Source organism: Urocitellus parryii, chromosome 6, assembly GCF_045843805.1.
Source record: "Urocitellus parryii isolate mUroPar1 chromosome 6, mUroPar1.hap1, whole genome shotgun sequence".
Lineage (NCBI taxonomy): Eukaryota > Metazoa > Chordata > Mammalia > Rodentia > Sciuridae > Urocitellus > Urocitellus parryii.
In genome coordinates, this window is record NC_135536.1 from 22,520,823 (window position 1) to 22,535,699 (window position 14,877).

At 35.7% G+C, this 14,877-nt stretch overlaps 1 protein-coding gene and 1 non-coding gene across 2 annotated transcripts in view; both read left to right on the forward strand.

Moving 5' to 3' along the window:
• The first annotated feature begins 2,656 nt into the window (after positions 1-2,656).
• Sel1l (SEL1L adaptor subunit of SYVN1 ubiquitin ligase) overlaps positions 2,657-14,877 on the forward strand; it is a 63,485-nt gene continuing 51,264 nt past the window's right edge. Inside the window, exons 1-3 of the mRNA XM_026400619.2 lie at positions 2,657-2,821; positions 8,273-8,310; positions 9,475-9,706. Of these exons, the coding sequence (XP_026256404.1) occupies positions 2,752-2,821; positions 8,273-8,310; positions 9,475-9,706 (340 nt within the window). The 5' untranslated portion in view covers positions 2,657-2,751. The remainder of the gene's footprint in view (positions 2,822-8,272; positions 8,311-9,474; positions 9,707-14,877) is intronic.
• On the forward strand, positions 4,495-4,568 carry Trnav-cac (transfer RNA valine (anticodon CAC)). Its single transcript has one exon. It is a non-coding gene; the product is annotated as a tRNA-Val (tRNA).

Genomic DNA, 14,877 nt, shown 5'->3' on the forward strand with positions numbered 1-14,877 from the left:
TCTGCAATTTGGAAATCTATGACAATGACCCAGAACACTTTTATAGGGACAGGCAGAATAGAGCACAGCTGAGCAAATATAAAAGAAGTCTATGAATTCATAAACAATAACATTAACATTTTGTACCAGTAGAGTGAGTACATAATCTTAACGGGGAATGTTGGCAGAGACCTTGGGGAGTGTATGCTCAGCCTGGATAAGGCTGTGGAGAATTTGCAAACTTTTTTTTTTTTAATTAAACAGCATGCAGCGTAGCCGACTGACCAAATAAATCCAACTTTCCCACACCATCACTTGAACCTGCTTTGGAGATTCGAAATTTCCCCAGGAAGTCAGGTCTTATGGAGCATTTGCAGAATGTATTAGTTATTCTGCTGGTTAATGGCAAAAGCTCTAGTAGTTCTAAACCCTTTCAAATTAAAGGAATAAAACTAATTTCCATCCTTATAAGCAGTTAATAAGAAATATTATCTATAGAGCACTCCACGGTGTAGTAAGTGCCTTTTTCTGAATCTCTCTTTTGAAATTCACGACAGGGAAGTTGTATCTATCAATCAACCATAGTAATCTAGTGCTGGTATGTGGCAAGTTCAGTGTTCTATTACTATATATAGAATCTTGTGATTGTCACTGACCTCAGCAAGTTTACAATACATGTAAGAAGGAAGGTTGTAAATGTTTGATAGATACTTGGAGAAGTGAAAATGAAGGAAGTATCAGGACCAGTTGGAGAAACCTCAACCAAGAAGAAATATAATTAAAACTGGGAAGGATACTAGGGCTGCAGCAAAGAAGTAAGGGCAGATGAGAGGTGGGTAGGGAAGCCCATAGCAAGGCAAGATTATGTTAATGTGGAAAATTATAAAGCAGTTTTTAAAAAGTTAAAGCACCCAGCACAGGGCCTTAACAATAAGAATTCCTAAAGACAAAAATTAAAAAGAAGCTGGGCCTTAACTATGCAGAGAACCTTCCCCAATCTTATGATCAGATAGTCAACACTTCTTTTGTGGACGACAGAAGTTTCTTCCCCAGTACTTCACCAAAAGAGGACTATCAGCACATTCTCCTAATCTGTGAATTGACAAATTTCTAATGTTCTTTAGTCTATGAAAAAAGAGGCCACTGAAACATTTTAAATAGGCATATGAAAGTAGTGTTTAAGGAAAATTAGTATGGTTCTAATAGGTGACTTAGAGTGATAGGAGAATGATCTGAAAATATAACTACTAGACCTTGGGTGCATCATCCAGGTAAAGGAAATGTGACCCATTAAGGAAGTTTCCAGTAAGAAGGAGAAAAAAAATGTAAATTGATACAAAGTAAATTTTAAAATAAGAGGGATAAAATCATATTAAAAACGGGAAGAAAATTATTTTACTCTATGATTTAAAAACAGACAAACGATGAGAAAACATGTTAGTGACATAAATGGAGGTAAGAGCCAAGGAGGTTAAGAAGAAAAGAGAACTTTTTGTCAGATAATATCTTTCATCTCCTCTGAGGTGAAGAACAGCAGTTAGTTTTTTAGACTGTTACTGGAGAAAAAAAAAAAAAAAGATTTCCTCTCAAAGAAGACAAATGCCCAGATTGACAAATGTCTTGATTGCAGATAGGTACTAGGGAAATCAGAATGACACAATTTGATGAAAGAAGGGATGGGGCATGAAGCTACTGCCCTGCTCCCCAGAAGGAACATTCCTGAATCCCTAAGTGTTAATATTAAGTATGTCTGTTTACACAACGCTGTGGCTATTACCTCCATCTCCACACTCACCAATATAGCCTCTTTTCTAGTCAAGGAAGAAGAAAACATTGCAATTCACAGATCAGAGATATGAGGACAAGTGTTTGAAAGGGTTTTACAAAAGCTTTTGGCACGTTTTCCAGATGATTATTATCTAGTGGCCCTAGTAAAAATTAATACTAGCATTGAGATAATATGTACTGCATATGAATTCCTTTTGTCAGGGAGAGGATGAACACAGTTATTTGCACCCTGGTTTTCATACCACGGTACTCTTCTATGCAAATATTTTTAAAAGTAAATTTATTAAAAATATATTTTTTTAAAAAACTACAGCTTTAAAAAAAAAAAGTTGCATTGTTCTCAATGCTCCCGTCACTATGTTCAATTCGAATTTTCTGAATAAAATAGAGATGGTTAACAGATAACATGTCTTAACCTCATGTGTTCCTTGATATTTACTTTGGTCCCAAAGCAAAACATAAAAGTGGATTCACAGCCTTGTGTCAATATGTAGCTCAAGCGTTCTTAAATTCTCCTAACTTCCACCGCCACCTGCACTAGAGCTTGCCCCAGGATGGACTACGCTTCCCAAGAGCACACGCCCGTCAATCACACGAAGTGTATTGTGGTAATTGTAGTACTGGGAAAAATTTTCTCCCAGCCTTTGACTCACTCTCTGATTTAAGAGCTACCAATTAGCTGGGGCCATGTCGGTGAGGCCGTGGTCCAACCAGGAAAGCTGGTGTGGGAGCTTCGGACAATGATTGGCCAATAGATGACCTCAGGGCGGGAGCAATGAGGAAGGCGGGGCGAACACAGCGATTGGGAGAGAAATCCGCGACCGCGATCAGGGATTGGCTGCGCTCAGGGTCAGGGAGGCCTGGGAAGGGGCGGAGAAAGAAAGCTAGAGCAGGAAGAGCAGTGGCGAGGCGGCGGCCGCTGAGTCCGTGGTGGCAGAGGTGAAGGCGACAGCTCCAGGGGTTGGCAGCGGTCGCGAGAACAGGATGCAGGTCCGGGTCGGGCTGACGCTAATGCTCTGTGCGGTGCTACTGGGCTCGGCCTTGGCGTCCTCGGGTCAGTATATTTCCCCGCGGCCTGAAGGCCGGAGCCGCCGCCCCCCCGTCCTCGGTCGGTGGTCAGGGCCCTGGGGGCTCAGGGACCAGGGCTCCGCTGTCTCTAATCACACTCAGTACAGGACTGTCACTCGCTCTAACCTTGGGCTTCGGTTAGCCTGGATATTGTGGGTGTTTAGGGAGCCGGAGGAGGGGAGAAAAAGAAGGGGCGGTTACACTGCCCACACCTCTTTCTCAACGTAACAAACTTTACGTGGCTTCTCACTGATAAGGAATTGACTCTATCGGAATGAATCCCCACAGCTGGCTTAGACCCCCAACATGACCCCGGCCGGGGCTTCCTCGACCCTTGTGGAGCCTGGAACCCTCCGTTTAGGTTTTGTAATTGACACACCTGGAGCTGTCACTTTGGGCAGAGCAGGGTCCAACAGCACTGGGTAGGGGTTGACAGTGGTTTGGTGCGTTTGCCTAACACCTGAGGTGGTCCTTAGTCTATATCTTTTTTAAAACAGAGACTTAACGATGTAACTGTAGCCACTCTCCAACCCGCTTTTTGAAACCTTCCTGAGAAAGTGGTGACCTCTGTCAGTGTCTCCGAGTTGCCCCATGTTTGTTGACAGCGATTTTTATCACTTTGGGGGAAGACTTGATCCTCATAAACTGAACAGCAAATAGTTGCACCCTTTTATATAGATACAGAAATTCATGGGCTTTTGAATTTATTTTCAGTTATCTAATTTATGCTCTGGTTTTTAAAATTGTTTCCTTTTTGATGTTTTGGTTTGCTTACATCAGAAAACTTCTCTTGTGGGAATGTTGATTTTAAAAAACATGATATTCTAAGTGTTGATAAACAATTAGTATAGGAAACCTGGAATTTTAATCAGTGTCAGTGAACAAGATAGCTGGTCTGTGGCTTTAAATTTTTTTTGGAACAAGACAGAATATAAATGTCAACTCCCATTAATTCAACAGAAGATTTCCCAGCTGGTTATTCAGATCCCCAAATTATCTGCCCTAGTTGTAAATCGATGCCATAACATCATCCTGCTTCTAAAATAAGAGACCTCAACCAAAATTCTATCTATGATATGATTTGAGATACCATTTTAAAAGTAAGAACCATATGCACACTACTTCACTGCCAGCATACTTTGAGGTCCATTCTACTCCAGTTGTAGTAATGGTCTGTGTTCATACCAAGTCTTTTAAGACTATATAGTACATAACTCTTGAAGCACCTCTAGCAGTTGTTTGATCAAAAAAGTAAGTAAGTGAGTTTAATGGGTAAAGTAACTGATGGACTGCTTTCAACAGAATTTCTCTTAGGTTTTGTTAAGAATTTGGTTTTAGGTCTGGAATAGGTCAAGTATTTGTACAGAAATATGGTCTGTAAGTGATTCTTCACACTAGAGTTTGAGAACTGCACTAATTAAAGACATACATCTCTCTGAATTCAGTTTTTAGAGTTAAAGAAAATTAAAGCATTCAAATTGCCCTATGTTTTCTTTTGACTTTGTTTCATATGCACAGAGCTCCATGTCAGTGGAGATGATATTTGAAGATCAACAATTGGGTCTCTGGGAATGTTATAATAAAACACTGTTGACACTGAAGTGTTAACTTTGGGTGTATTGGTGTAAGTAAAGGTTCAGGAAATGTCTATGTTTGGGCTGGGGATGTAGCTCAGTTGGTAGAGTGTTTGCCTCACATGCACAAAGCCCTGGGTTCAATTCCCAGCACTGCAAAAAAAGAAATGGCTGTTTTGATTTCCATCATTGTGAAAGCTGTGCCAAAACATTTCCCTGGTAAAGGCAAAATCTTAGCTGAGACTAAAATAATATAAATAACCAAGTAAAAGTTAATAAAGACCAGTTGGCCCTTCCTATCAACAAATTCCAGCAGATTTAGCCAACTAAAGATGGAAAATATTTGGAGGAAAGTGTTTGTATTGAGCATGTACAAGCTTTTTTTCCTTGTCATTGTCTTCTAAATAATGTAACAACTACTTACTTAGCATTTCCATTCTACTAGGTATTATAAGTAAGAAAGGGTGTAAGTTATATACAAATACTATGTACTTTTATAAAGGGACTTTTAGCATCCTCAGCTTTTGTTGTCCCGGGGTTTGTGGGTGGAGATTCCTGGAATGAACCCTCCATATAAAACAAGAGACAACTGTGTTGTACTAATTAGTGTAAATATAATAAAACGTGATATAAAGTTTTATAAATTAAGTGCTTAGATTTTTCAGTTGGCTTTTTCATTCATTAAAGTGCTTGTTTTATACAGAATTTCAGCCTAGTTGTAAGAGTTTAGAATTAAAGCTTTGCTCCTGTATAAAAACCAGTTTTGGGGTAGTAGCTTTAACGGAAATGTTAATTGTTACCCAGGAAGAGTTGCATTTATAACCAGGTAAAATAAAGTTAGCCAACAAAGAAGATCTTGATCCTATTAATAAAGACATAGAAATATGATACTTACATTAGAAAAGCTTCCTTTCCCTGTGAATAAATAAAGAGGATTAAAAAGTTTTTTCTGAAGATATAAGTGAAAAGGTATAATGTTTCTCATTTAGAAATACATGCTTTCTTGGGGCTAGAGGTATAGTTCAGTGGCAGAGGATGTGCTTAGCACACAGGAGCCCTGGGTTCAGTCCCTAGCGTAGCACGCACATACACACACACACACACACACACACAAAAAAAAAAAAAAACTTTATTTTTTGCAGAAAGATGCAAACAATATTTATTTATGATGTACAGTGTTACAGAGTCTTTTAAATTAGATCCACTGCCAGGTATTTCAGATAATAGTTATATTAATACCATAAATTCAGAGAGTAAATTTTAAGAAGGATATTGAATTTCATGGCTTTCATTTCTTAGAACATGCAAATGAACAAGACAGATGGTGTCATCCATTCCCTTTTGACAGATTGAGAAAATGGAGGCTGAGCAAACTTTTGACACTCAACCATGTCTGTCCAAATTAACTAAGTGATGAAGCCAGTGTCACACTTAGTTTTTAAGAGGCCTCAGCTTTGGGGGAATTCAGAATCAAGAATATCCCAGGATGTGTACAGATCCTAAGCAAAGTGACAGAGCAGAAGACAAGGGTATCGGTTCTCTTTTCACTAAACTTTGTATAATTGCTTTTCCTTAAAAAGTATCCTGATACTTTGTGGCTTTGTTAGCTGGTATAATGAATATTGATCTTTTTTAAAGGAAAATGTACAGTTAATGAAATAGTGTGAACAATTGTATTTTCGATATGATACTGGTAAATGAGAAATCCATAGCTCTTTATTGAATCCTTTCACATTTTGTTACTTGATGTCTGTATTCTGATTTAAAGAAAAAAAGTCCTATTTACTTTTTGTTTATAGATTACTCCAGTGTTTTTCATCTTTAGCTGCTTGTTACATATGGGAGTGCTTAGGGCATAAACAGCTCTTTAAAAAATATATTATGTGAATGTAAATATCAGTTTGAAAGAGAAAATAGCTTATGCTTTTACATGGCTACCTGAAGTAGGCTTTCCTAGTTTAGTAACTGAGAAAGTTCTTTTATTTATCAGCAATCTTAGTGTGTATTCCTAGTTTGTAAAGAGAGAGGAAAAGAGAAGCATGATGCAATTCACATGAAATAACCCTGATGTCACGGTCGGGTCATGTCTCTTAGAGTTCAGAAACACATTTTGCTCCTGTAACGCCTAACAGTTTGTAGTTCTACAAATGTGTATGTCCTTAAATTTACTTATAGGTGTCTACATTACTTACCTATTGGCTACCTTTTTGACCTGTTGTGACAAGGTACTAGATTCAGTAATTAGTAGAGTTCCGTCTAATCCAGAGTTTCAGTCTTTGGGATGTATCATACACATTTGCACACCTAATGACTTCTCTTGATACATTAACTACATAATACATCTATGCTTAACTACATCTACACATACAACTCTGATATAATTAATAATAGAAATGAACTTTTCATTTATCTAAAGATTTGCTGAGGATGGAACTTGAACCATCTGTTAGAACTTGGCTTAAGGTTATATTTGGAAAGAAGTTAGCAGGAAGGATAATTGTTAATTGACATCACTACCTAAATGTTAAGTGCACTGTGGGACCAACATGCCATACCTTTCTCCCACCTGCCAAAATCCAAACATATGAGGAAAGTAAAGTAAGTGAATATGAATACTAGCTATAATTTAAATGTTTTTGGATTTGAGACACTTTCATAGTCAGAAGTAGACTGGTTTTCTCAGATATTCAAAACAAATGAGTAATTGTAAAATAGAGTTGTAAATTTTTGCATGATTTGATTATATTTCTTTAAGTTAGCTTTAATGACAATACAGTTCAAAACATGTTTTTGTTACAGTTGTAACTTACAAATAATATTTAAAATAGAACTATTTGAAGTAAAGAAAACAACTAAATTTTCCAGTAAAAATCAAATGGTCTCAGAGCATCTACTGGTTAATTCCTCCTATCTTATGGAGCAGAAAATACTGAATCTTACTTCTACATAAAATAAGGTAATCTTAAGAACAAGAAGGAAAACCTAGAGATCATCCGACAGTTTTGTGTTTGTTTTTTTTAAAACTGGCAGTGAATGCAAAGATCAAATATTTGCTTCTGGATATTGAGTTATTTCATGTGTTTATATAAGACCAGGAAAAAGAATAACAAGCAGCCAGAATAACAATAGTGCTGGGAAACACAGAAAGAATAAAAGGAAAATTATGTAATCTGACATAACCAAAGCAATGTGGATGAATTTGGAAGAAAGGTGTAATTGGTGTCTGGATTCATTATTTATTTAGTATAAGCTGTCAAGTTTCTTAATAAATAGCTCTCATGTGGGTCAGTATACAAATAATACAATACTACTTTTTATATCTATCTGGTTATCTCTTCAGTGAAGTAAAACAAATTTTAACATATTTGGCAACTCTACTGATGATGATGATGATAATGATGATGATGATGATGATAATGACGACAATGACCATGACGACGATTTCCCATTCTTGGCAGTATTAGCAAACAGTTAAATGTTGATTAACACTAAAATAAGCCAATGTAACTCCAGATCCTGAGCAGAGAACAGAATAAATAGAAGACTAGAATATGAAATTGGATATTTATATTTATGAACTGAATAACTCATTCTCAGTAACAGACTATTTACAGAAATTGGATGGAATGTAAAGAATCTGGGGTTTGTTCATTTTGACTGGAATACAGTTGGTTTTCCTACCTGGAGAAAGAAAGAAGTTACCCCCTCAACCTGTTTTTTTCTTTTCACTCAATATTTTGAGACCAGATGCTGAATACAACCAATTTTAAAATAATTGTTTGTTTTATCAAATGTTTTATTTTAATAATATTTGTAATTTCCCAACAGAAAAGATGACCAATTGTATTAAAATTTCTTTACAGATGAAGAAGGCAGCCAGGAAGAATCCTTGGATTCCAAGGTGTGTACTAAAATTTGCACAGGCCAGTATTTACTGCACAATTTAAAAGCGTGGAATTATGTACTTTACCGAGGATATGAAATCTGTGTCTTTTGAGTAAAAGAATTGAATTAAAAAGAAAAGAAAAAGATAGGCAATATCAATATTAGTTATAACTCTTCTAGGGTTAAAGAAAAATCACTGACCTACAAGAGAGTATAGTTGATATTTTCATTAAGAATGTTAGCTAGGGGGCTGGGGTTGTGGCTCAGCAGAGAGCTTGTCTTAGCACACGCAAGGGCCTTGGTTCTATCCTCAGCACCACATAAAAATAAATAAAATAAAGGTATTGTGTCCAACTACAACTAAAAAATAAATATTAAAAAAAAAAGAATGTTGTCTATTGCCGGGCGTGGTGGTGCACACCTGTAATCCCAGAGGCTCAGGGGGCTGAGACAGGAAGATTATGAGTTCAAAGCCAGCCTCAGGAGTGACGAGGCACTAAGCAACTCTGTGAGATCTGTAAATAAAATACAAAATAGCGCTGGGGATGTGGCTCAGTGGCTGAATGCCCCAGTTCAATTTCCAGTACCAAGAAAAAGAATGTTGGCTATTAACTGTAATTTCTACTTGAACATTTGGAGTGTGTATCGGAGAAGCTTAAGGGGGTAATATTTTTGTTGCTTAATTAGAAATTGGTTTTAGTCCGGGGGGGGGGGGGGTCTTTGAGTTTTGAGGACTGAACTTTTGCCCTTTGTTTCCACTTACATGACTTTTCAAAGAAAAATGAGTTTATGCACTTATTGATTGTTTAAATGAGTAAAACTGATTCTTACATGTCCAAGGAGGACACTGTATGAGCTCTAATCTCTAGAAGAAATGTAGATAAAAACAGAAAATTTTAATACAGTGTTACCATAGAGTAAGTATAATATATGATGAGAACATGTAGAGGGATAACCTAAGCCGGACTTTTGGAATTAAGAAAAGCTTCCTGGGAAAAGTAGCATCTGAGTTGAAATTCAAAAAAAAGAATGAGTCAAGCAAGTGATGAAGGCATGTCATGAACACCAGCCAGAGCCTATAGGGATGAGCTGAAGGAGACATAGCTGGGTTTGCAAAAGTGAAGGAAGGCTAGAGGGAGTCTTGGTTCTGTTGATAACTAAAAACACTTTATATTCTCAGAATTCTTTGCCATCAGATGAGTCAGTAAAGGACCATACCACCACAGGCAGAGTAGTTGCTGGTCAGATATTTCTTGATTCAGAAGAATCAGAATTGGAATCCCATATTCAAGAAGAGGAAGACAGCCTCAAGAACCAGGAGGGGGAAAGTGTCACAGAAGAAATCAGCTTTCTAGAATCTCCAAATCCAGAAAACAAGGATCATGAAGAGCCAAAGAAAGTACGGAAACCAGGTAGTCGGGATGTTTTTTTTTTTTTTTTTTGCTTTTGCTTGATTTCGGAAAGAGATAACTAAAGTTTTAAAATTAGTGAGTGTAGAAAAGTGCTGAAGAAGTCTGATTTTGTTAATTATTAACCGTATGTAAAAGTATAGTTTTATGGCATTTTCTAGATTTTAATACATTATTCACTTAACAGATTTGACCTATGTTACATGAACTGAATTCAATAGAGGAAATTCTATATGATTTATATTTATATTCTAAAATTTATTTTTGTATACCAAAAATAATAATTTAAAACTATCAGGGTGGAACACAAAATAGAATAGAGAACTGTCTATCATGCTACATCAACTTTTTTCAGAATTGTTAGAATAACTAGGTAATTTGTATTAGATATTTATAACTCTCCAGTTTAAGCTTTTATAAACATGTAAACTACAGTCTGCTTTTTTCTCCTTTTTGACCCTTCCTTTAAATTTAAAATTTTCTTTGTGTGAGCTAAAGCCTATTCTTCTAAAAAAATTTTCTGCTTTGCCTTATCCTTCCAGCCTTCTGTCATTTAGTTTATTATTTCAGAAATCACCACCATAGCCATTTATTATTTCATTGTTAACCACTCTCAGGAACTGATCTAGATTTGAACTTTTAAAAATTTAAATTCATTTTTTTATCTACAAATGTACCTACTCATGAATAGAAAAACCATCTTTAAAAAAATTTAAAATATTTTAATTCCATCAACTAGAAATAACAGCTATTAACATTTTGAAGCATACACTTATGGGTTGTTTTTTATAGTTATATGAATACTTTTTAAGAAAACTAAATTTGGGGCTTGGGTCGTAGTTCAGTGGTAGAGCATTCACCTAGCACATGGAAGACCATGGGTTCAAACCTCAGCACCACATAAAAATAAATAAAATGAAAGATATTGTGTCCATCAACAACTAAAAAAAGAAAACTAAATTTTGCTAAAATGTATATACTATATTATGGCCTGCAATTTGTACTTAACTGCTTGCCATGAACATTTTCCCATGTTATTAGTCATTTACAATTGGATGGTTAATAGCTATAAAAAAATATAAATTTACCGTAGCTTAGAAATAGGTTGTGTACTGTGAGATCATTTTAAATTTATCTTTGTGCATATCATAGTCTTAGAATCTTTTTTTTTTTTTTTTGTACTGAGGATTGAACCCAGGGTTGCCCTACCATTGAACTATATCACCAGTCCTTTTATTTTGAGACAGGGTCTCACTAAGTTGCCCAGGCTGGCCTTAAACTTGGAATTCTCCTGCCTCAGCCTCCTGAATAGCTGGGATTTAGGTGTGTGCTACCACACTAGGCTTTCTTAGAATTTTTAAAAATAAATTTTGCCGGGTTAAATGTAAATCAAGAAAATATATATGATACATAATTACTTTTCAAAAAAAGAGAATCCTGTTCACTTCCTTTGAGACTAACATTTTTCTCATACCTCAACCAAATATGAATTACTATTTTAAACTTGTGCCAAGTATTAGTTTAATTCATTTCTTTTTATTTTTTATTACGAAAAGTTTTAAATACTCACAGAAGTGGAGGGTATAATGACCCCTTCATACCTATCTGTCGCCCAGCTTCAGCGTCTGTCAACATTCTGCTGCTCTAGTTTCATCTTTTCACCCCATGTACCCTTGCATTTTTTTTCTTTTCTAGAGAATTTTAAAGCAGATTCCACATGTTCTTTTACTGTTGTATGTATCTCTAAAAGTAAGATTTTTTTCTAACAAAACCATAAAATTAGTTTTTATCCTTTATCACCTAATACCCAGACTGTTCAATTTTCCCACTTGTTTCAGATGTTTTCTTATAATTGATTTGTTTGAATCGGTATCCAGACTAAGAGCTTAAGTTTCTCATAATCTGTAACAGTCTCCTGCCCTTCTTTTTAAGTGTCATTTTATTTGTTAAAAAAAATAGTGTCTTTTATGCTATATAATTTTCCACATTATGGTTCTAGCATGTTGTATCCTTGTATTGTTATTTTAGTTTATTCTACTATTTGCTATATATTCTAAAAACTGTGAGTTAGCTCTAGAAGCTTGGATATGTTTGGTTCTGCTTTTTATTACACGTATACTGCATTACATTGGGAGGCATATAATAGTATCTAATTATTCCACTTTTAGTGATATAAGTTTCATCAGTGAGATCAGTTGGCATTAGCTTGATCTAGCCATACCACATTTTCTCTGACCTTTTGCCTAGAAGGCCACCATTTGTATTTGTTTTCTGGATCCTGTCTTTCATTTTGGGTTACAAAGCAATGATACTCTCTACCATTCCTTCTGGATTTGTTACTTGGGATTCTTTTATAGAGAACTTTCCCTTTTCAGGTAATTGGGGCCAGCAGGATAAATTGTTGATTATTTTTCCCTTGAAATGTTTTCAAGTAATAATTTGATTCCCTCCAACAGAGACCAAAGATGTGTGTTTTTTTTTTTCTTTTTGTTTCATTTTTATATTGTTTGTTGCTTTGCCTTGTTTTTGAGCATTGTCGGGGACATAGGGGAAAACAGATAATAAAAAACAAAGTGTGTTTTTCTATACTCATTAAACACTTCTCATACCAGATATGTGGGAATATTTCTGCACATATCAAGCAGGCATTTGACATCATCTGGGTGTCCTCTCGTTTAACTCAGTCTACCTGGAGCTAGCATCAGATCCCACAGATTGAGAGCTGAGTCCATAAGAGTATTTCCCTCCTCCCACTTCACGTGCCAGTTGCAAGCCTTAAGTTGTTGTGCCTGAGCTGATTAGCAGTCGTAAACTGGAATTCCCATGATCTCCTCTTTGGGTTCAGGTAATTTACTAGAGCAGCTGAAAGAATGCATAAAAACACATTTACCCATTTATCATAAAGGATCTTATAAAGGATATGGATGAAGAGCACAAATAGACATGATGCAAAAAGTGAGTTATAAAAGAAAACACAGCTTTCCTACCCTCTCTAGGTGTGCTCTCCACTAGGAACTTATGTGTGTTCAACAATCCAGAAGGTTTCAGAACTCAGTCTTTTGAGGTTTTTGTTGAAGATTCTTTATGTAAGCATGGGTGATAACTCATTTTCCACTATTTATGTATAGCTCAATCTTCAGCCCCTCTGAAGGGTGGGACTTAAAATTCTAACCCTCTAATCACATGGTTCCCCTGGCAATAAGCTCTCATAACTGTCCAGGAGCCCCCAAGCCTCCATTCATCTCTTTAGCATACAGAAGATACTTTATCAATCCAGAGATTCTGAGGGTTTTAGGAACTGTGTGATGAAACTGAGAGGATTGCCAAACATACATTTCAAAATATCACAAGGATCATTACAAATTCATAGATTTTTATGTATTTATGTTTCACCATATTATAGTCATTCTTTTTGTTGCTCAAATCATCCTATGTTTGGCCTTTGGAAACCCTTTTAAATTTATTCCTTCGTTCTTTTGACTTTCATAACTTTTTTCACAAATTTTTAACTTTCTTAACTTTTTTTCAGGCAGGCCAAGAAGTCTCCAACTCATCTTAATACATTTCCAAACCCAGAAATTAATATCAGTGTTTCTCCAAGGAACCTGAGTTATTTTCATGAGTTATATTCCACAGTTTAGGCCTCAAAAGATGTGTATGACCACTAAGTTTTGGTAGATAGTGTTAGGAAATATTCACACTAATACTTCCAATTCAAATTAAACATTATTGGTGAGATGATGCAAAGGGTTGGGTTGACAAATTGAACTGAGAACAGTAAGAGCTCTTATCTTTGAATATTTTCAAAAAAGATAATTGTCACAAGACAGTCAAAGCAAAGAGAAGTTCATGACTGCCAGAGCTGTGCCCATATGCTTTCTTGTCTCGATTTAGGATGAGCTGTGGCCCAGGTTTTAACATATAAGACCTCTAAGTGATGCATGTGGAATATCATTTCTACAAAAGGGCTGTTTTAATCATGAGACATTTGTAGTATGTTCTTGATAATTGTGTAATTTTTTACATTTTCTGGGTAGTCATGCCTGTAGTATACCTCCCAGGTTTATGCATAATAAGCAATCTAGACAGACCAAATCTATCTTGCTAAAACATTCAGTAAGTAAGCATTGTTCCTGTAATACTTCTAATGTGCTTGCCAGAATGTCTCTCATTAGCATGTTTCTAAGGTAATTTGATCAAGTCATCTCTATTTCTTGAGCCAGTAAGAGGACAGAACAGATTGCAGAACTAACACTAGCTTTTCTGTCATTCCAGACCTCTATTTGTTTCCTTTTATGTTTGTGTTAGTTTTTGTTGATGCTGGAATTCTTAGTACCTGATGACATTAATGTTATATTGCTTTGTCCTAATCTATATGTATGTATAGTTTCAAAATAACAGCAACAACCTTACCACTGACCATGGGCTACTGAAAGCAGTCTGAGATTTCTTTATATTTTTTTGTCCTTAGTACATGTTTTAGTAGGGATTTATAAGTATTTTAAAATCACTTGAGTAATTCTCTGTTATACGAACAACTTGACAAATGTTTAAATGTGTTTTCATTTGTTTTAGTCTTCATTAATGACAGAGATTCATTTTTAATTTCTTCTTAGTATATGAAAAGGCTTATATTCTTTTTAAAAAAAATTTTTAGTTGTAGTTGAACACAATACATTTATTTATTTATTTTTATGTGGTGCTGAGGATTGAACCCAGTGTCTTGCACATGCTAGGCGAGAGCTGTACCACTGAGCTACAACCCCAGCCCAAGGCTTTTATTCATATATATATATATATATATATATATATATATATATATATATATATATATATAATAGATTATTTATGCATGGCTTTGTTTGTATGCAATTCAGAATGCTTTAGAATTGGGTTATATGACAATTACTTCTAAACTTACTGTTTTTGTCAACCTCATTTATGTTGCTGCCATTATTAAGCTTCCTGAAACCCAAGTTTGACCTTTTACAATCAGTCATAACCTCTCCATCTGCCTTATGAGATGAAGTGCAACTCCTTAGCATGATTCACAGAGTCTTCAAAGTCTGATATATCAGCTGCCTTCTGTAACCTCATCTGCAGCTCTTTCCCCAAACATCCTTTCTCAACGGGACTAAACCCCTCACTGTTCCTTACCTACACCCTTCAGTTTA